General features: G+C 41.9%; 1 protein-coding gene and 1 long non-coding RNA gene across 5 annotated transcripts; one reads left to right on the top strand and one right to left on the bottom strand.

Annotated features, from left to right (window-relative positions):
• Window positions 1–1,163: 1,163 nt before the first annotated feature.
• Window positions 1,164–14,852, top strand: LOC148045317 (uncharacterized). Of its 4 annotated transcripts, none has more exons than XR_015696660.1 (5): window positions 1,164–1,576; window positions 2,512–2,580; window positions 5,590–5,652; window positions 9,869–9,939; window positions 14,393–14,852. It is a non-coding gene; the product is annotated as an uncharacterized LOC148045317 (long non-coding RNA). The 4 variants fall into 4 exon arrangements; XR_015696662.1 differs by lacking the exon at window positions 14,393–14,852 and adding an exon at window positions 6,982–7,071 and having other exon boundaries at window positions 9,869–10,564; XR_015696661.1 differs by lacking the exons at window positions 5,590–5,652; window positions 14,393–14,852 and adding an exon at window positions 6,982–7,071 and having other exon boundaries at window positions 9,869–10,564.
• Window positions 3,863–13,019, bottom strand: GPX8 (glutathione peroxidase 8 (putative)). The gene is made up of 3 exons (XM_014062931.2): window positions 12,767–13,019; window positions 11,484–11,745; window positions 3,863–6,838 (listed from the first exon to the last, which is right to left on the bottom strand). The coding sequence occupies exons 1-3, from the start codon at window positions 12,977–12,979 to the stop codon at window positions 6,675–6,677; spliced, it is 639 nt and encodes a 212-aa protein (XP_013918406.2). The 5' UTR covers window positions 12,980–13,019; the 3' UTR covers window positions 3,863–6,674.
• Window positions 14,853–20,156: the final 5,304 nt, after the last annotated feature.

Genomic DNA, 20,156 nt, shown 5'->3' with positions numbered 1-20,156 from the left:
GATGGGTCAGACATGACTTTGCAACTAACAACAACAAAGTAAGCTGACATAGGCTGGTTCTGAGTTCCAAGTTCACAAAATAAGTTTAGGCAAAGTGACTTCGCTTCTGTTTTTTTTAAAGAAAGCTGTGATGATTTAGGCATTTTACTTTTTTCCATAATCTAGATTCTGGGCCTAAGCGCGAATGTGGTTCTTTTCATCAAATGATTTTATCTCTTCCAGGTGGATTTGTTCTTCGTGGAGCCACACCCAAGTCAAAACTACTGTATGCCATGTGCTGGACAACCTACCATTTGCCATATGTGCGGACTTCTGGGATTTGAAGTCCACACATCTTAGAAGCTGCTGAGTTTTGAAAAACACCAATGTACAACCAAGAAGTTGCAAGCTGGAGCTTTGAGGAGCACCACCGTTGGCAGAAGCCTAAAACAGCTTTAGAAAAATAACCAATTTTACAATCCAAATACAGAAAAAGAAAGAAAACAGCCTGATGAGCCTCAACGCTCTCAGTTCCCCCCCTCCCAATAAATGAACGACACGAATAATGGGAGAATAAAGTAACTGAAATGAAATCCCCTGCGAGGGAATGAATGGCTGAAGAAAGAGCCTTGGGCAGAGATCCTCCAGTGCAATCCTTTCCTATAGTCCGATTTGCCAATTCTGGGCCTTGACATCATCCTTGGAAACCCATTCAAAGCAGAATCACAACAACGAATGTTTTTAAAACGGGATGCCCCCCAAAAACTGGTATTTCGGGCTCTTTCCCCATCCAAAAGTCCGCTACCCTAATACGAAGCACAACAAAGCGGATTTTCCAACTCCCTTCCCCGCTTCTTCGCCCGCCGCCGCGCTCTTTGCCGCGGTTATGAAAGCGCTCCCCGCGCTGTCCCGTGATGGACAATAGAGGCACCTCCACGTTTCCGCAGCCGAAGCGGGTCTTTGCCCGGGATATCGCGGCCTAGCCGCAGCAAAGGCGCAAAAGAGCCCGCCGCCAACCAACGTTGCGCGCCGCGACATTCCCACGGAAGGGGAACTTTCTGTCGTCAGAGAACTAGGCAGCCAATCGGGAGCCGGAGCGAGGAATTCCCGCTTCGCTTGCCGCTTGTTTGGTCTCTTTAAAGCGATTCCGTCGAAATGGGGCTTCATTGGGGTCTGGGAACAGAGTAAGGTAGCGGGCGGCTCCGAATGGGATCTTGATACCCAAGGCGCCCCCCCCCTTTAAAAAACGTCAGGAAGCAAACCTTTGTTAGAAATGGTGTAGGGTCTCCTGCTTGAATAGGTGGGGGCGGGGGTTGGACTAGATGACCTATAAGGTCCCTTCCAACTCTGTTAATCTGTTTAAGAACATGACCCCCTAATGATCTACAGGAACAGTAGGCAAAATGAGGTGATCGCAGATGCTGGGAAAGTTAATTCTTCGTCGCAGAAGGGAAGGCTCTGGGTGGATGGATTGCATTTCTGAAAAGCAATGCGGTTGTTCAGCGTAAGGAAAGCTAAGTAATTCTCTTCAGAAGTGGAGTGGAAGTTAGAAAGATGCGCATCCCGGAGGGTCAAGACAGATGAAGATGTATTGTGGGTAAATCTCAGTTCTATGTGCTCAGCAGCTTGGCTCCTCTTTAAAAAGCGATTCAGCTGCTTAGACGCTGGCTGGAGTGGCAATCTATGGGAATCACCCATTATTTAGATCTTACAGAAGTATTCTTCCATGACTATATACAGTATATGGTGGTTGGTTATGATTTGGATTAGAAACACAAAAAGGCAACGGCACTTCCGCTGGTGGAATATAACAAGACACAGGGATATAATTAAATGGCCTGTTGATCTTTAATATCTTTTTAATGGTTTTAGGAAGGGGCAATTATAAAGCTGGGAGAAAAAGCGGGATAATTATTGAAGGTGAGGTTTCCTTTCTGTTTTGACTATCAGTGATTTCATAAATAACTTGCAGCAATATAAAGCTGGTTTACCACAACCCAGATGGCTTCTAGATATGTTTAAATTCCCCAAGTTAGTCTAAAGGTTTGGAATTTCTTAGTGGTCTCCTTTCCAAGTACAAATGAGGTCTCATTCTGCTTATATTTGGAATCAGTTATGATTGGTTAGGGCATATTGCCTTGGTGGACAAAGGACAATAAAGGTGGGATGTACATAGGATCCTGTCTGCTTAAAGTCCTTAAAATATAAAACACATCCTGGTGAATAGGAAACATACTGTAATCAGCAGGCTCCAGGTGATGTTATAACATGAAATCATTTACTTTTCCTGGTCTAGTCAAACTTATAAGGTAGCTAAATTGAACATTTATTCAGCCAACATAAAATTGCAGCAAGTATATAATGTGTATCTGAGCTGAAGAAAACGAGAGGTTTAGAAATCTGTGTCTGAACAAATATGAAAGCAAAAGAGTTACAAGCCTTTGAAAATAAGGGCTGAGATTTCTACAGTTTTAATTGGATATATAAAGTGATATATAATATATAGATATGTACTATATTCTTATTTTAAAGGGAAAAAATCATGAGAGCACTTGGGACCAATCTCAAACCAGAAAACAAAATTTGCTAAAGTTTACTAAGGTAAGACTTTGTAGCGTTGCATTGAGTTGCATTCTTTGCAATACTGTGTGTTCTATGAAAGATGTGTGTGTGAGGGAGGGAAATTTGTGAGGGAGAGAATAACACAATTTTGTCCTGTAATATGCTATATTTGTTGAAATGTATGTATGTACAGGTCCTTGATTTATGACCACAATTGAGCCCAAAATTTCTGTTGCTAAGCAAGACAAGTCAAGGATTAGGTGTATACACACTAATTGTGCTGTATCATAATTATTAATTAATTTTGGTTTAACATTTTGCTCACCTGGGATGCATTTACCAAATCATATATATGTAAAGCAGACCATAATTAAGCCAACAAAGGTATAATACAGTATGCAATGAAGGCAAAACAAATGTTGAAATTTGCTGAAATTCACCATTTTATGTAGCTATTACAAAAATACCAAGAGCCACGATCTCAAAACACTGAAGATTGCAGAGGGATGGACATAAGAGTCTTTTGGGTAAGATCAAAGGTCCATCTTTATCAATATCTGAAAAGCTCGCAAAGGAAATGGGCAAATATATTGTCATAAACTTTTTCCATTTCCTACTCAGGCATCTAAACTGTGTTCTAAATGGACTGAAAGTTGTGCCTGCTATATTGAATTTTTTGATACCTCCGCTCCACTCTCCATGAACACTCTTGGCCTAATGGCATAAACTATCATTATTGGCAGGCTGATTATAGCAATTTATTATTGGGAAAGCCTTAGAAGTATTAGTAATTTTAAACGGTAAAGGTTGGTCCCAATCCTGCTGGGTTTTTTGGAAAAATCTTTTTAGACCTGGCTGTTCTCTCAGGCCTGGGACTTTCAGAGTTAGATGAACCTGTAGTTTATTGTTATTATTGTTGATGTTTATTCTTTTTATTCTGTGTCTGTATTATTTTTAATTACATCAATATTCCCAGAGTCACTGGTGCAAGAAGCATGATGAAATAAATTGAATGGAATAATACAATGAGAAGGAAACTTTGAACATGAGAAGAGATGTGTGTCACTTTGGCAGTGCAGTATTAGCTGGCTGTTTGAATACCTTTTGTGTTACAGCAGCTGGTTGCACTCCAGAGTGCTGCATTCCAACATGCTGCAGAAATCACGGAAGTGTGTCCTTGTGAATCCATCCATTGGATTAATTAATACCTCTGGTCTATTTAAGAAATCCAATTGTTTCAACCTCTTTCAGATTGGAGAATAAATCTGATTTAAATGGATTCAGAAACCTGATTTGATTGAGGCAATACAATTGTTGAATTCTGTTAATTTGGATTTCAGGCTCGACTCAGAGATATTTAAGTCTTCCATTCAAATCAACTTTGAAGTTTTTTGAATCATTCATTATTTGGGCTATATGCTCTGACTTTGGATAAAATATGTGCAATTTACCAATTTACCATTTTTAAAAATATAGATAACTTTTATTGTTTATCAATGTATAAAATACAAAGAAAAATAAAAAAGGGGGGGGAAGGGGGAAAGAAAATACGAGGTTCAAGGAAAGAAAGACTTCTTACTCTTTTTAGCACAGTACAAGATAACAACTTTACAACATTTTATATTAGAACCTAGATAATCATTAAAAATTATAAAACATTTCAGAGAATCAATGAAGGGAGGCAAGAATAGTATTTTCATATTTAGTTGCAGTCTTCCTAATCTTCATGACTTATTGTTGTGAACCCTCTATTTAGAAATAAACATTTGATTATAGTATTATTTTTACCCATCTTGATGGCTGTAGCAGTGATCTAAGGAGAATTTGTGCCTCAAGGACCTCTGACGTGAAGCAACCTGTGACTGATAGGCAGTGTAGAATTAGATGGCTGCTTTGTTTCATTCTAGCAGTCGCTACCACACTGTTACCTGTTGCAGGAACTGTTGGTTGTCAGAGAGAGAATAACATAAAGTTGTGTGTGTAGTGGAATGGCAGTGTATTGTTAGCTGGATGGATATCCAAATGGCACCAGCTGACATTCAGCTGCCAGCCTACGGCACATATTTTGATCATCAGTGACTCGGTGTAGCAAAATATTCAAAAACTGTTTGTCATCAAGAAGATTTATTAGTGTTTAACATTCTAACAATGTGAGTGATGGCACAGTGGTTAGAATGCAGCATTGCTGGCTAACTCTGCTGGAATTGCCAGGAGTTCAATTCCTTCGATCCTGTAATTTGAAATAGAATGTATTGTCCTTCGCTCAAGGTTGACTCAGCCTTCCATCCTTCTGAGGTTGGTAAAATGAGGATCCAGATTGTTCGGGGCAGTATGCTGACTTGGTAAATCATTTAGATAGGGATCAGTGGTGGGTTCTGGATCCCGTTCCAACTGGTATGGTTGGAACGGGCCCTGCGGCGTCCAGCGACACCTCCATGAGCCTCTGCGATGCTCCAGCTGCTCAGCCCCGAAGACTTTAAAGACAGGTAAGGAGCGAGGGCGGGTGGGCCCTCTGGAGCACCCTACCAGAACGGTACCCGGTGCTCCAGGCAGGCTCAGGTACGCTCGTACGGGGGCATACCTCCTGCAACCCACCACTGATAGGGATGTATAAAGCACGGTGAAGCGGTATATAAGTGCTATTGCTATTGTTATTGCTATCTACAAATGATCTCTGTTGGGATATTTCTCTTATTAGGCTAGCTCACAGGTTTATAGGCAACACTGAAAATATTTTTCTGTGCACTAAATATTCAGTGGAAGTTTCTTTGGTGTTCTTCATTCTGATATGCTATCAGTTTATACTACTATGTGTGTTCTGTATCTGTGTGGGATGGTTTGGCAGTGTACCTCTTAGTTAGCTGTTGTATATATTCCAGCAACTAAGTACACTTCCATATTATTGCACAATTTAACACCGTTTTGAGGCTAATAAGTTACATTTGCTTGTAGGGAGAGAAGGGCAATAGCCATCATTGTAATTAAATACTTTTAAGGTATGCAGTGCTGTGAAAAAGTGCATTAAGATTTTAATTTGTTTTGTTCCAGATTGGCTTGGAAGACACGTATTTGCCAAACCAGCTTACCTATTGCCAAAATTAATAGTAGATAGTATGTATTTATTTTATTTTCATTTCCAGTATGAAAATGAATCTCAGCTCATATGCATTAAATGGATTTGCAATTCTTCTTAGTATAGGTAATCCTTGACTTACAACAGTTCGTTTAGTGACTGTTTGAAGTTAAAATGGCAATGAAAAAAGTGACTTATGACCATTTTTCACACTTACGACCATTGCAACATCTCCATGGTCACATGATGAAATTTCAGACGCTTGGTAACTGACTCATATTTATGACGGTTGGTGTGTCCTGGCGTCATGTGATCATCTTTTGCAACCTTCTGACAAGCAAAGTCAATGCGGAAGCCAGATTCACTTAACAACTGTATTATTAACTTAGTTGCAGTGATTCACTTAATACTTGTGCCAAGAAATGGGCAAAACTTACTTAACAACTGTCTCACTTAGCAACAGAAATTTTGGGCTCAATTGTGCTTGTAGGTTAGGATTACCTGTATATAAGGTGTTTTATTGATTGGGCTGCTTAAGGACAAGCATTATCCAGAGATTCAGTATTAATATTTGGATTATTGCTAAACTTTCCCCTTTCATTAAAGCTTTACCATCATAGAACAGTCAGAACAAATTCAGCAGTGCTTAGGCCAGTGTTTCTCCTTAAAACTTTAAAACCCTACCGTATAGCCTGGGGGAGGCAGTTTTTGCCCTCCCAGAGACTCGAGGAAAGCCTCCAGATCCTGGGGAAGGTGAAAACGCGTCATCCACCATGGTGCAGGAGGCCACGCCCACCATGGGCACGCCCAACCAGCAACCAAGCAAAGAACCTATGGCTGAAATTTTTGAAGCCCACCCCTGTATTAAAGTCTTGACTTCTTTTGCTCTCAGCATCCTTTGTAGTTCTAAACAGAAAAGAAAGTTCTGTTTCTCAGTTTGTCATGGCATTAAATGTCAAGAAAGATGATTGATAGCTCAGCATTTGCCATATTTGAGCAGGAATGTACTAAGGCTGGATGGTGAAGTTGCCCAGTGGATCCACAAGGCACAGCGACTTCCTCAAAGGTCTTCCCTCTTTTTTATAATGATCTCCCTAATCAGAGCGGCTATATCCTGCTTGATGTTTTCTATGGGTTCTTCAGGCTTCAGGTATTTCAAGACTTTACCTTCAGGGCTGATGAGATATTTCCAGAAATTCCACTTAGGTTCCGTTTTAGAAGTATCTGCAGGAATAACATAAGATGAAGCACTTTTAGGTCACAGACAGCAGGGATGTGATTTGGAAAAATGTAGGCACTCAGTTGGGATCCTGCTTTAATCAATATTAACAGAGTTTATGCATTTTATTTTCTCATTCTTTTTATAGACTGATTTGAAACTATCAGCTTGCACAGGTAGTCCTGGATCTACGACCACCATTGAGCCCAAGATTTCTGTTGCTAAGCAAGACAGTTAAGTGAGTCCCCCCCAATTTTACGACCTTTTTTGCCACCGTTATTAAATGAATCATTGTAATTGTCAGGCCTGCAGCCATCTTTCTTTTGGATCTTTGGCCTGCCACACTTTCTACTATTCTACTACCGTGTTTCCCGGAAAATACGACCTGTCCTGAAACTAACACCTTGCCACATTTTTCGCATGGGCAAAAATATAAGCCCACCCCTGAAAATAAGCCCCCTGGAGAACCCCTCCTCTCTGCTCACCAACCTAGCGGTATCCCGAAGACAGCAAGCTGCGGGAGCCAGGTGGGGTGGGGGTGCAGAAAGGCGCTCACGTTGCTTGGCGCCTTTGGGATACCACTAGGCTGGGGAGTGGCGTTCTGCCTGGCTGGAGGGGGGAGTTGCTGGGCAGCTGCTCCCTTGTGAGCGGGCTCCCAAAGAGTGGGCACAGCCTCAGGGGCGAAGCAGCCATGAGGTGGCCACGCTCACGAGCAGCCGCCTGGCAAACCCCCTCTCCAGCCGGGCAGATCGCCATTCACTGACCTAGGGGGTATCCCTAAGGTGCCAAGCCACATGGCGTTCTGCCTGCTCCCCAGGTCTTGCGGGCACATTAGGGATACCCCTAGATCAGTACATGGAGCTCTGCCCGGCTGGAGAGGGGGGTTGCATGAGCGCCTAACCGCTCCCAGCAAGCATGCTTCCCAGCCTAAACATGCCCTGGCCCAGCCGCTGCCGCCGCCGCACTCTGAGCATAATTTATTCTCCAGCTTACAAACTCCAAAACTCGGCTGCCGAATCTTCCAGCAGCGGCTGCTCTAGGAGTGCGCTCTATGGTTGTGGGCCGGCTGCCGACAGAGAGTTTTCCGGACAGAGAGTCTTCCAGCAGCCAGCCCACACCATAGAGCACTCCTAGAGCGGCCGCTGCTGGAAGACTCGGCAGCTGAGTTTTGGAGTTTGGAAGCCGGAGAAGAAGTTATTTTTGGAGCGCGGTGGCGGCAGCTGGGCCAGGGCATGGTGAGGCTGGGAGGCATGCTTGCTGGGGGCAGAACAGGCGCTCACGCAACGCCCTTCTCCAGCCGGGCAGAGCTCCATGCACTGACCTATGGCGTATCCCAAATGTGCCAAGCCGCAGGAGCTGGTGAGCGGGCAGAGCACCACTTGCCTTGGCTATGCCCGGCTCTTCGGGAGCCCGCTTGCAAGGGAGCAGCTGCCCGGCAACCCCAAAACAATACCACTACCCTTATAATAAGCCCAAGGCCATATTTCGTTGGGCAAAAGAAAATAAGACCCTGTCTTATTTTGGGGAAAACACAGTATGTATTTTCTATTGTGGAAAAATGGGAGGGGGGATTGTACGGAGTTACTTAATGGGTAACCAAAACAAAATTCTTTCTAGAAAGCCAAGGTCATCCTTTGTCTCTGCACCTCTGCACCTGACCAGAACTGGATGGGTGAAACTGCCAGCATGGCAGTGGGAGATTGGACCATGTGATGGATTTGTGGGTGTGGGGAAGTTCTTGAATTTTCAACTAGATGGGGAAAATCTGGAAGCTTTCAGATTCGGGTTTTCACAGATACGCCAACATGGCTTTCTTAATAAATTGGAGCTTTGACCAATACTTTGCCTTGGACTCTGATTTACTTTTGGATGCTATTTGGAACCCTGACAGTAGTTTTTAAGTTAGTAACACGATTGTTAGGTGAATCTGGCTTCCCCATTGACTTTGCTGGTTAGAAGGTCACAAAACGGGGTCATATGACTGGGACATTGCAACCATCATAAATACATGCCAGTATCTGAATGTTGAACACATGACCATGAGGATGCTGCAGTGGTCGTAAGTGTGAAAAAGATCATAAGTCACTTTTTCAGTGCCATTGTAACTTCAAATGGTTACTAAATGAATGCTTGTAAGTCTGTAATTAAAAATTGATTTCAGAACAATATGTGAACTCAGTGCCAGATCTGATCACTTTTTCAGATTTCCCTTCCTCTGTGAGACTTATCATAACCTGTCAATTTCCATGTTATTTCTAGTGACGATTCCATTATTCTATTTCCTTAGCACTGTTTTCTCCTTGCATCTTGATTTCCCTATCCTCCCCTACCTACCTCCAATAACTATGCTTTTCTTCCTCTGTAAAAATTAAAAAAACTCTATCAAAAAAAACCAACAGCTTGTCCTAAGTTGTATGATATTATGCGTCTTGACCAATCCAGAAGCTTCAACAATTCCAAAGTATTCCCAAAAGTAATAATCAATATAAATAATTACTGTCAGATTCTGTACTCCTAATGATTAGCTCAGTTTAGTAGAATTATTCTATTCATAATATAAAGTATGGGATAAGACACACAATCCTCTTTGTTAATAAATAATCAAAGACTAACTGGAGAAGAAAAAATTCTGGAAATTTTTCAGAATAAGAATAGAATAGAATTCTTTATTAGCCAAGTGTGATTGGACACACAAGGAATTTGTCTTTGGTGCATATGCTCTCAGTATACATAAAATAAAAGATACATTCGTCACGAATCATAAGGTACAACACTTAATGATAGTCAAAGAAGCAATCAACTCATACTAGGAAACAATCAATATGAATCATAAGGATACAAGCAACAAGTTACAGTCATAAAGTCATAAGTGGGAGGAGTTGGGTGATAGGAACCATGAGAAGATTAATAGTAATAGTAGTGCTGGGTAAACTGCTACGTTTCTTCTTTCTACTATTAAAAAAAACAGTGGCTGTTATAAAAAAAAATTGAAATGCCTCTAGAGTTAATTTGATATTTGTGTGCTCTTTTTCCAGAAATGAAGCCAGAATTGTTGAGCAGTGAAATTACTAGCAGAAGACAATAGAAGATGTAATCAAACTTAGGGGTAGGGGCCTGTGTTGTCCAAGCAATTTTATTGTGATTTTTTTTTTTTAAAGTTTGCCTTGATTTATTTCTAGAGCTGGGAATGACTGGCCCAAAACCATCTGTTCAGCTTCATGGCTTAGACCAGTGATGGCTAACCTTTTCTTGACTGAGTGCTCAAAACGCACACGCATCCGAACCTGCAAAATGCAATGCACGTGTGGTCCCCATGCATGCATGCATTCCCCCCACATGCTCCCCCCACATGCACGCGCCCACGCACGTCCCATGTGCCCCATTGCCCCCCCCCACCAGCTGGCTGGTAGGAGGTATGCGTACAAGCACAGCAAAACTGAACTGGGGCGGTGGCGCACATGCCCACAGAGAGAGCACTGCGTGCCACCTGTGGCACGCACGCCATAGGTTCGCCATAACAGGCTTAGGCCATACTAGAACTCATAGTCTCCTGGTTTATAACATGGTGCCTTTAATACTGCACCAACCTGGCTCTTTAATTTGGTTTATGTGAACACTATTCCCTATAATTCTTCATACCTTTCAATCAACTTTCAGGAATCAAGCCATTCTTGTTTCTACCACATCTGTATATTGCTTCATACAGTACAAATGTATGAAGTTTTATTCTTTAAACTTCTTACGTCTTTCTTTTTGAGAATCTCATCAACTCCATTCAACTGTGACTTTCCCAGTCTTTGCCTTCCTCTTGACTCATTCGCTCTACCTTCATAATAGATTTTCAGTTTGATCCTGTTACACCTATACATGTCAGAACAGTTCCAGTGTACCTGGCAGTGCCAGCCTAGGAAAGGCTTGGGTATACACACAGATTCTTTGCATCGGTGAGTGCAAGCCATCTGGTTTCTTTTAAAAAATAAAAGAATTCCCAAAAGATTCTTAGAGTGCACAAGAATAAGCACTGGGTATATAAGCACTCCTTGTTATCCATGCACAGATCCTCCTTGTTTTTCTTGGTATCAATTTTAAATGCAAAAGCTTCATTTAGGAATAATAATAATAAAGCGGACTTCTGTAAGGTGCATAAATTAGGCAAATCAATCTTTTCATTCAGACAGATAAGAGTCATTATTTTGTAGTGGGATTTTAGTGATACGCCTGTGCTTTCAAGGCAGTTTTTGACTCCTGGAGACTTCCTAGACTAGTCTCTACAGTTTTCTTGGCAAGATTTTGTAGACCAATTTGCCATTGCCCTCCTTTTAGGGTTGAGCAAAAATAATTCGCCCAATGCTATCCAGCATGCCTAAGACTAGAACTCACAGCCTCCCAGTTTCTAGCTGATGCCTTAACCACTACTAAACCACATTGGCTGTCAGAGATTAGTCGTAGGAGAAGGCAAAGAACTGCACAATGTAAATAAATATATTCTAGTTCAAACTGCAGATATAGAATATTTGAAGAGATTTAGGTAGTAGAAACAGTTTTTTAGATAGAAACTGGAAATCCAGTTGAAGCCTGTATATGTTTCTGCCTAAAAGTAACACTGCACTAAAAGACATAACATGCAGCTTAAGAGAGACATACGCTTACCTATTAGAAATTTAAAAGCTGGCGATGCTTCAGAACCTAGGACTTTTATTTTACTGAAGATGGGGAATGTCACTCCATAATTCGATTTAGCAAAATAAATGATCTCGTCGTTCAGACCTGGCTCCATTTGCCCAAACTGATTGCAAGGAAAGGCCAGCACAGTGAAATGGGATGATCCAAACTCTCGCTGGAGTTCCTGCAGCATGATGTAATTTTTTTCTGTGTGCGGACAGTAACTAGCCACGTTTACAACCAGGGCTGCCTTGAGACAAAATAGAAAATTAGAAAAGAAGTTAAAAAAGAACGCTGATCATATCGCTGCTGATAAATATCTTCCTATCTCATTTATCTTGGTTATTTATCATTTATCAATGCGGAAACGTCTAGTGTTCAGATCAGTTTTACTATTTGAAAAATAGACAGAATTTAAATCATTAAGTTAAAGAAAACCATACAATTCAGACAAAGCAAAGCACTTTTTAGGGCACGTTAGTTTATGTGAAGGGAGATGTGGTGGCTCAGTGGCTAAGACATTGAGTTTATCGATCAGAAAGGTCATCAGTTCGGTGGTTTGAATCCCTAGTGAGCTCCCATTACTTGTGCCAGCTTCTGCCAACCTAGCAGTTCAAAAGCACATAAAAAAAATGCAAGTAGAAAAAAATAGAGACCACTTTGGTGGGAAGGTAACAGTGTTCCATGCTCCTTTGGGGTTTAGTCATGCCGGCCACATTACCACAGAGATGTCTTCGGACAGTACTGGCTTTTAGGCTTTGAAACAGAGATAAGCACCTCCCCCTGGAGTTGGGAACGACTAGAACATATATGCGAGGGGAACCTTTACCTTTTTAGTTTATGTGAATTTATGAAACAACTTTCTCCCACTGAAATAAAAGTTTGCCTTGCATTACAAGCATTAAGAACAATCTAACTTCAGCTGTTCAAATGAATGTATACATTTAAGCACCAAATTCAAAAATTCAACAGTGGTTCACTGACCAAAACACACACCTACTGACTATGCTTACATTTGCAGTCTTTATAATGAAATAAAGAACAATATGAGACAGTCCATTTTTGCAGGGGATACTCCTGGTCCCTAAAATCAGATAGTGGAAAAAATGAAGTACTGAACTTTTCAGTTGATCTCAGCAAGTATTACATTTTAACTTCAGTATCTTAGATTTCCCTTTCCAAATATTCCTAACGTGCTACTATTGCACAGAAAAAATACAGCAGCCAGACTGCCTAACCATTTTTTTTTAAAAAAAATTGAAATTACTTACTTTGCCTCGGAATCTCTCCAAGGACATGGTTCTTCCTTTCCAATCCTCCACTTCAAAGGAATAAAAGTCTTTGTTTCTGGGTTTTAAGAACTTGAGCTGCAGCAGGGCCAGCAAGGCTGTGCATAACACCATAGAAATGAAAATAATGAAAACCTTGTTTTTCAGCTTTGAGCTTTTTAGCGTATGCGTTGCTAGGGGCAGAGACGGCTCCATTTTGGAGAATTTTTTAGGGGAAGTTTCAGCAGGCCTGGAATGTGAGGAGGAGCTGAAGCCCAGCCACAGAAGGCTGGGTTTGGAAGAAAGCTGAGGTAGGGAGGGAGGGAGAGAGAGAGGAGACTGTATTGTCTGGCTGAATTTTTCATTTTGTTTTGCTGTTCAAATCTGATTGTATAAGAGGCTCTTAAAGTTGGGATGCTATTTGTAAAGTATCTACACCAGAGTTTCTCAATCTTGGCAACTTTAAGATGGGTGGACTTCGACTCCCAGGCATGGCTGGCTGGGGAATTTTGGAACTTGGTCCACCCATCTTAAAGCTGCCAAAGTTGAGAAATACTGAACCACACAATCATATCAGGACATTTTAACAGATGTCCCTTTGGGCCCGTTGCCCTAGCACCACTAAAAACCCTACATTTAAAAATACATCAGCTTTCTCCAATCTGGAGCTGTCCAGATACTGTACAAGTGTTTAGAAGCTCTTATAAACTCCCAATCATCCAGCTAACTGGAGCATAATGGGAATTGATGTGCTATACATCCTTTGATCGTGATGGCAAACCTACGGCACGTGTGCCCGAAGTGGCATGTGGAGCCACGTCACCTGGAATTTGCGGTGTCGCCCGTTCCCTTTTGGGGTTTCCGGTGTGCATGTGCATGCGATGATTAGCTGGCTTTCGTGTTTGCGGCAGTGTCGGAAACTAGAAGAGCTGGTCTTCCATTTTCCGTCGTGAGGTGATTGTCGCGCGTATGTGCATCAGTAAATGGGAGACTAGCTGGCTGGAACATATGTGCGCGCCTGAAACCGGAAGTTTATTTTCCAGCACACACATGTTCCCTGGGCTGTTCCTCTTCTGGGTTGCCGCCCTGACGAGCACACACACTCCCTTTTCGGCACTCGATGCTGAAAAGGTTCGCCATGACTTGGCTGGGAAAGGTTATAAAACATTGTAGATTAGTTGTTCGCTGTTGGTGATAGTCCCACTAATATGATGAATCCTTCAGTGCAACAGATAGTCTTTTATTTACAATCATTTATTTATCAAACGTTTGAACATACAAGGACACTGACAAAAGTAACGTGCAAATGTTACTTGCGCTGATGACTGTTCCAGCATCCTTGCAGTCATGTGACTGTGATTCGGGCACCCTGGCAAGTGGCTCATACGAGAACAGTCACGTGATTGCTGTTTGCCACCCTCCCAGCCAGCTTCTGACCAGCAAAGTCAATGGTGAAGCCGGCTGTCTGTTTAATAACCACTACAAATGCCATAAAATCAAGTGCGGTCAAGCAATGCTCAACAATGACCACACCGCTTAACAGTGAATTTTTGGATCCCAATTATGGTCGTAAGTTAAGGACTAGCAATAGCAATAGCACTTAGACTTACCGTATATATCTCTTCACAGCGCTTTACAGCTTTCTCCAAGGAGTTTATAGAGTCAGCGTATTTCCCCTAACAATCTGGGTCCTCATTTTACCAACCTCAGAAGGATGGAAGACTGAGTCATCAACCTTGAGCCCAGTGAGATTCGAACTGCCAAATTGCAGGCAGCTGGCAGTCAGCAGAAGTAGGCTACAATACTGCATTCTAACCACTGTGCCACCATGGCATTATTTACTACATGTAAGTAATCAGCATTTTTCAAACTTAGCAGCCTTAACAACTATAAACATTAGTTGCCAGAATTCCTTAGTCAAAGTTGAAGTCACACATTTTAAAGTTGCCAAGTTTGAAAAATACTGCAATAAATTCTTTTTTCTTTCCTTTGTTAAAATAGAAGCATTAATCCTTTGAAGTTTCCTGAGAGTTGTATGTACCCAATTGCCTTAGGAATAATATTCTAGGGTTTTCATACTTACTGGAGATTTAAGGTGCTCTCTAATATTGTATTTCTCTTTATCTAAAGACAGGTAGAACATAAATGGAGGGTCATCTCCAGCTTGGCTGGGATTGCAAAGCAAAAATTAGTATCATCCATATCCTATGACAGCTTATTATAAATTGATTTATACAAGTGTTAGAATGCCAACATTTGCATTTTTGTGTGTGTTATGCAATGCACAGTTCGAGCAAATCGTTCTTTTGCATTTAAAATAGGTTTACTTCTATTAGATAAAAATCACTTTCAGAAAACATATTATTTTAAAAGCTATATACATAAATGAATGGATATGAATTTTTCAAGGGCTTTTTAAAACATGCAAATTAATGAGAAAGCAAGGTAGAATAAATTTGAAATGGAAAAAATGTGAAACACTAAAATTGAAAATGGCTGCTGGGCTAGTTTTCTTATACCTTCCTCTTCTGCTCTTATTTTATTTTTATGTTATGCTTTATCACTTTTTTATTATTTATTACCCTGATAGTTTTTATTAGCAAGTAGTATCTAAATGCTGTAAATAAAACAATAAATAATTGTTTTATGATAATAACTTCCTTCCTGAGTGTTTTCTAGGTGCAATATGCATAATTATTTTTTTCTTTATTGCACCAAGTTGCATTAAATCACATGAAGCCCAACGTGACGTCATTGTACTTACACTGAGATTGCAGTACCAACAAAGCAATGCTGGATAGGAAGTCTCCCATGTACAATAATTTTATCTACATGAAAGTAGATATTTTCATTACTTGAAAACTGCATCTGCCTAAAATAAACTTTTAAATGCTATCATAATAATAATAATAATTAGTTTATTTCATGGTTGAAAACAGATTCTAAATTTGTTGTTATTTTGTTGAAAACAAAATCTAAAGGATGCAGATTACCAGCTGTCTGCAAGGAATATAAATCCTTCCATTCCCTCACTATCTTGTCAGAGGTGAAGAAGCTTCTTGGATGAGAAGTGAAACGTCTTCCAAAGAAAAAACAACAGTTGTCTCCTGAAAAAACACCTTTGGGACAACCATGACCAGGATGACTGGGAATCTCTACAGACGTTTAGCTATACAATTTGGGATGAACACCCTTTGAATGGTGTGGGAGTAGGAATGGATTTCCAGAAGAAAAATTGCAGATTACAGGAACCAGGAGCACTACTCAGGTGACTCTGAGGACACAAATAAACCTCCAAGTGCTTCAATGATCCTTTAAAAGGATGCAGGTTACCAGCTGTCTGCAAGGAATATAAATCCTTCCATTCCCTCACTATCCTGTCAGAGCTGAAGCAGCTTCTTGGATGAGAAGCGAAACGTCTTCCGAAGAAAAAACAAGAAAGTCCAGTTGACTCCTGAAAAAGCTCCTTTGGGACAACCATGACCTGGATGACTGAGAATCTCTACCGAATTTTGTTGAAAACAGTTTCTAACCAAGAACTCCTATCCCCACTACAGTTTAAAAGCTGCAGAAGGAAGAAGTTGGCTTTCCAAATGCTAGTTGTTAGTCGCCCAGTTTCCACAGGATGGCAGCAAACGTGCAACAGAAACCAAGCAGAACAAACATTTCTGTGATGTCCCTTTTCCATCTCAGAAGACGAGCCTAACTGCGTGGGATCTGAATATTAGACATACACATTTTAGATCTGAATATGAGACACACTGAGATGCTGCCAAAGTGAAGAAAGCAGCCTTGGCTGCTTTCAAAAGTTGTTGCTAAATGATAACGTTTAATGTAACAACAGTGGAAGACAATTAAACAGTTGCCTCATAATCATATGAATATAATGTGTACAATGTAAATATAAATGAAAAAAACTTGCATTTGGTTTTGTCCAGCCCCGACAGGTCTTTCTTCTGATGCAGCCCCAGACATGCTTCTTAAAGAGCATGGACAGTTTTGATTGGGAAGATGTTGATTGCTCCTGTACCAGAATAACCTGCCTGTTGAATCTCAGTAGATGTTGGAAGAAATAGGTTGAGTGACTGAAATTGGGCATGTAATAGTATATCGGTGTTTCTCAACAACAATTGATGACCTCCTTTTGCCAGTTCACAATAGAAAGCATCCTCACTTATTGCATCACAGCATGGCATGCCGCAGTGGTGGGTTCCGGCTGGTATGCACCAGTACATGCATACTGGGAACAGCAGACACCGTACCGGAATGGTGCTTTGGAGGGTCCACCTGCCTGCCCACGTTCCTAACCTGTACTTGAGCCAACAGGGCCATTTGTCCAAGCAGCATAAGGCGCTTGTGCGACGCTCTGTGTAACAGCTGGTGTGTTGCAGGGCGGTAGGTGTGCATGCATGCACAGTGCGCATGCACGTGGTGGACGTCCAGCCCCGTCGCAGCATACCGGTTGCAACGAGATCCGAAACCCACCACTGGCATGCCAGTTTGACAGCCACGGATAGAAAAACATTACAGAGGTTGGTGAGCACAGCACAAAACATTGTGGGCTGTCCCCTGATATCAGGGGTGGGTTCCAGCAGTCATTACTGCTGGTTTGCTCGTGGGCGTGCTGTGTGCACACTTCGTGCGCATGCGCAGTGCAATAAAAAATGTTCTGTGCATGCGCAGAAGCAAAAAACAAGATGGAGGTGCCTAGGGTGCCGCCTGGACAACCAATTTGGGGGCGTGGGTTGATGCCGGTTCCAGCGACCCAGGCCGCCAAACCACTACCGGTTCAGGTGAACCGGTCCAAACCGGTAGGAACCCATGACTGCCCTGATATCACTAGGGCTCGTTTCCTTAGAAGAGTGAGAAAAATCCTTCGCGACAATTCACAGCCTGGTCAGCACTTCTTTACCCTCCTATAATCGGGAAGGAGATATAGAAGCATAGCCATCCACACAAACAGGCTGAAGAACAGTTTCTGTCTGTGGGCTGTCAGACTCCTGAATGCAAAATAACATCATAACTATGTAGTACGATGGACTTGCAGGGCTGGTGCAACGTGTAACATGTTCACACTGGTGCAATAGGACCAGGTGTTTGTTAATATGATTTATTGGGTTAGGGATTTTCTGTCTTCACTGCAAGTTGTATTGTGTTGGGTGTGTGTGTGTGCACTGAGGGAGTTCAACCAATCTCATTGTGCATAAATGGTGCACTGACAAATAAATAATTCAAACTCATCCTTGGCAGCTTCCCAGTCAACTCTGGGAATTTCCCAGCCAGCATGCTGTAATACTGGATGAAGAATTCTGGGAGTTGAAGTCCACACAGCTTAAAACTGCCAAGATTGAGAAGCACTGCTATAAGTTGAATCCCAAGGGTCAGTTGCATTAAGCAACAAAGTTTGCTCTCTGTGTGGGGCAGATTGATGAAACACACCTTTCCTAGCTACCATATAGATAATTGCATTACTGTAATTAAAGCAACAAGAATCTGCAGGTGCCATAGATTAACTTCTATCCAGTTAGGTCAAAGTTTGACTTTTCTTATCCAGATTGGACCTCCCAATTTAATCAGGGCTAGGTAGTCCTCTTGAGTCTGGGGAAGGCTCTGATGAGGGCTCTGTGTCAGAGGCAGAGAGGGGGGCAGGGCCGTATGCTGCTTTAAGAATCAGACAGCAGTGAGGCAGATGAACAGCTGGAGCCTGTTCGCAGTGTTTGCCTGTGCAGAGTTGCCAGAAGAAGGAACAGCTAAAGAGCAGGGGTCGACTTAGGAGTAAGGCCAGACAATGAATGGCCCCTCCCAGAGGAAATAAAAGAAAAGCAAAAGGGGAGTGGAATTTTGCAAGAGACAATTAGTTTGATTAATTGGCTCGTAACTCTCCGAGGCTCTTTGCAAAATTTTGCAGATCTTGGCATGGCAGCTCCCTACGCCAGATAAAATCTGTGACACTAAATCCTCCTTTGAAAGACTTCGTCGTCTGTGAATTAGCAGAATTCACCACAAATTAATAAAAGGAGTTTTTGCCGGAGTTTGTTGCATGCTCTTGGAAAGCCTTGGTCAGAACAGGTGGATGTGGGTGTGTGCAAAAGCACACTTGCCCACTACTTGTACGGAACCATCCCCTCGCCCCTGATGCTGTTTCCGCCACCACCAGCAGTCCACAGAGCTGGAACGAGTTGAGGACCAAAGTTCTAAGCTACATCTCGAAACTTCTTTCATTGACCTCTTAGGATGTATGAATACGATTCAGTTGTATGAAAGAAGTAAAACAAGGAACCAGATATGCAGATTAATAGTTCTAATAACATTAGGTTTAATATTGATTTCATAAGCACAGACTCTCAAACTCTTTTCTAATATAGCATAGGGAGTAGAAGTCCACCATGGAACTTCTAGGTGTGGCTGCAGGGAGGAACAGCTACAAAAATATTAAACCTTTCTAAAGAGTGAGAGTTCAGTTCATGCAATCCATAAACTAACATATCACAATATTGAAAAGAGGTTTTTAAGCCATTGCCTTTCTTGCCTCTAACCTTTTTATGCAGAGAAATCAAGAATTGATTGTTGGGCCTTTTGTAATCAAAACATGTGCAAAAAAAAGTCACATGTTGAAAACTTTTCCACTATATGCTTGGCTAGATGCTTCATTTTAGTTCTTTCAGAGTGACAAGTTCATACCCACGTTCTTTCGTTCCCAAGTCTTACAAATATTGATCACTGACTAAAATAGGGGTTTCCCTTCAAGAAAACAAAAGTCTCTAGTTCTATGAGAAAGACAAGTGTCTTTAGAAAGGCATGGAACACATACTTTTGAATGTTAATGATGTGCACACATTTGGCAGTGAATATGCTTTCTCCAATTTGAATGGGCTACGGCTCCCAGATCTTCCCTGCCAGCATGGCCACTGCTGATGATTTGGGGAATTGGGTCATAGAAACAGAAAGGCATTCAGATTGGAAGAGATTATTAATACCAGGGGTCACCAACCTTTTAGATCTCAGGGACCACTACATTCATACATTTAAATCCCATGGACCACTAATATGAATTAGTGACAGAATGGGGTCCTTCAGGCACTTAGCTTGGCCGCCTGTGAAGCACTTAGGGTCAACCCTAGGTTTCCTGTCCATTGCAGCTAGGGATCTCAATTACGGTCAAGAATGAATGTTTGTCTTGTAGACAGCCCAGGCGCTAGATTGGCCCCTGCAAACTCTTGTCTTTTGAGGATCCTGGCCAAAGTATCGCGCACCGCTCACTGAAGCGCCTGGACTCCCAAGGAGGGAGGGAGGGAAGGGCTGGAACTACTAAACAGGCAGCCAAGCTACCAGTAAGTGCCTGAAGGACCCCGTCCCATCAGTGAGCAGGAATAATTGCTTTGGCAGGCCATAT

This window comes from Thamnophis sirtalis, unplaced genomic scaffold (assembly GCF_051295495.1).
Source record: "Thamnophis sirtalis isolate CommonGarterSnake01/CBP01778 unplaced genomic scaffold, rThaSir2_p1.2 scaffold_5, whole genome shotgun sequence".
Classification (NCBI taxonomy): domain Eukaryota; kingdom Metazoa; phylum Chordata; class Lepidosauria; order Squamata; family Natricidae; genus Thamnophis; species Thamnophis sirtalis.
Note: the sequence above shows the minus strand (reverse complement) of the source record. Positions and strands in the feature narration are given on the sequence as shown.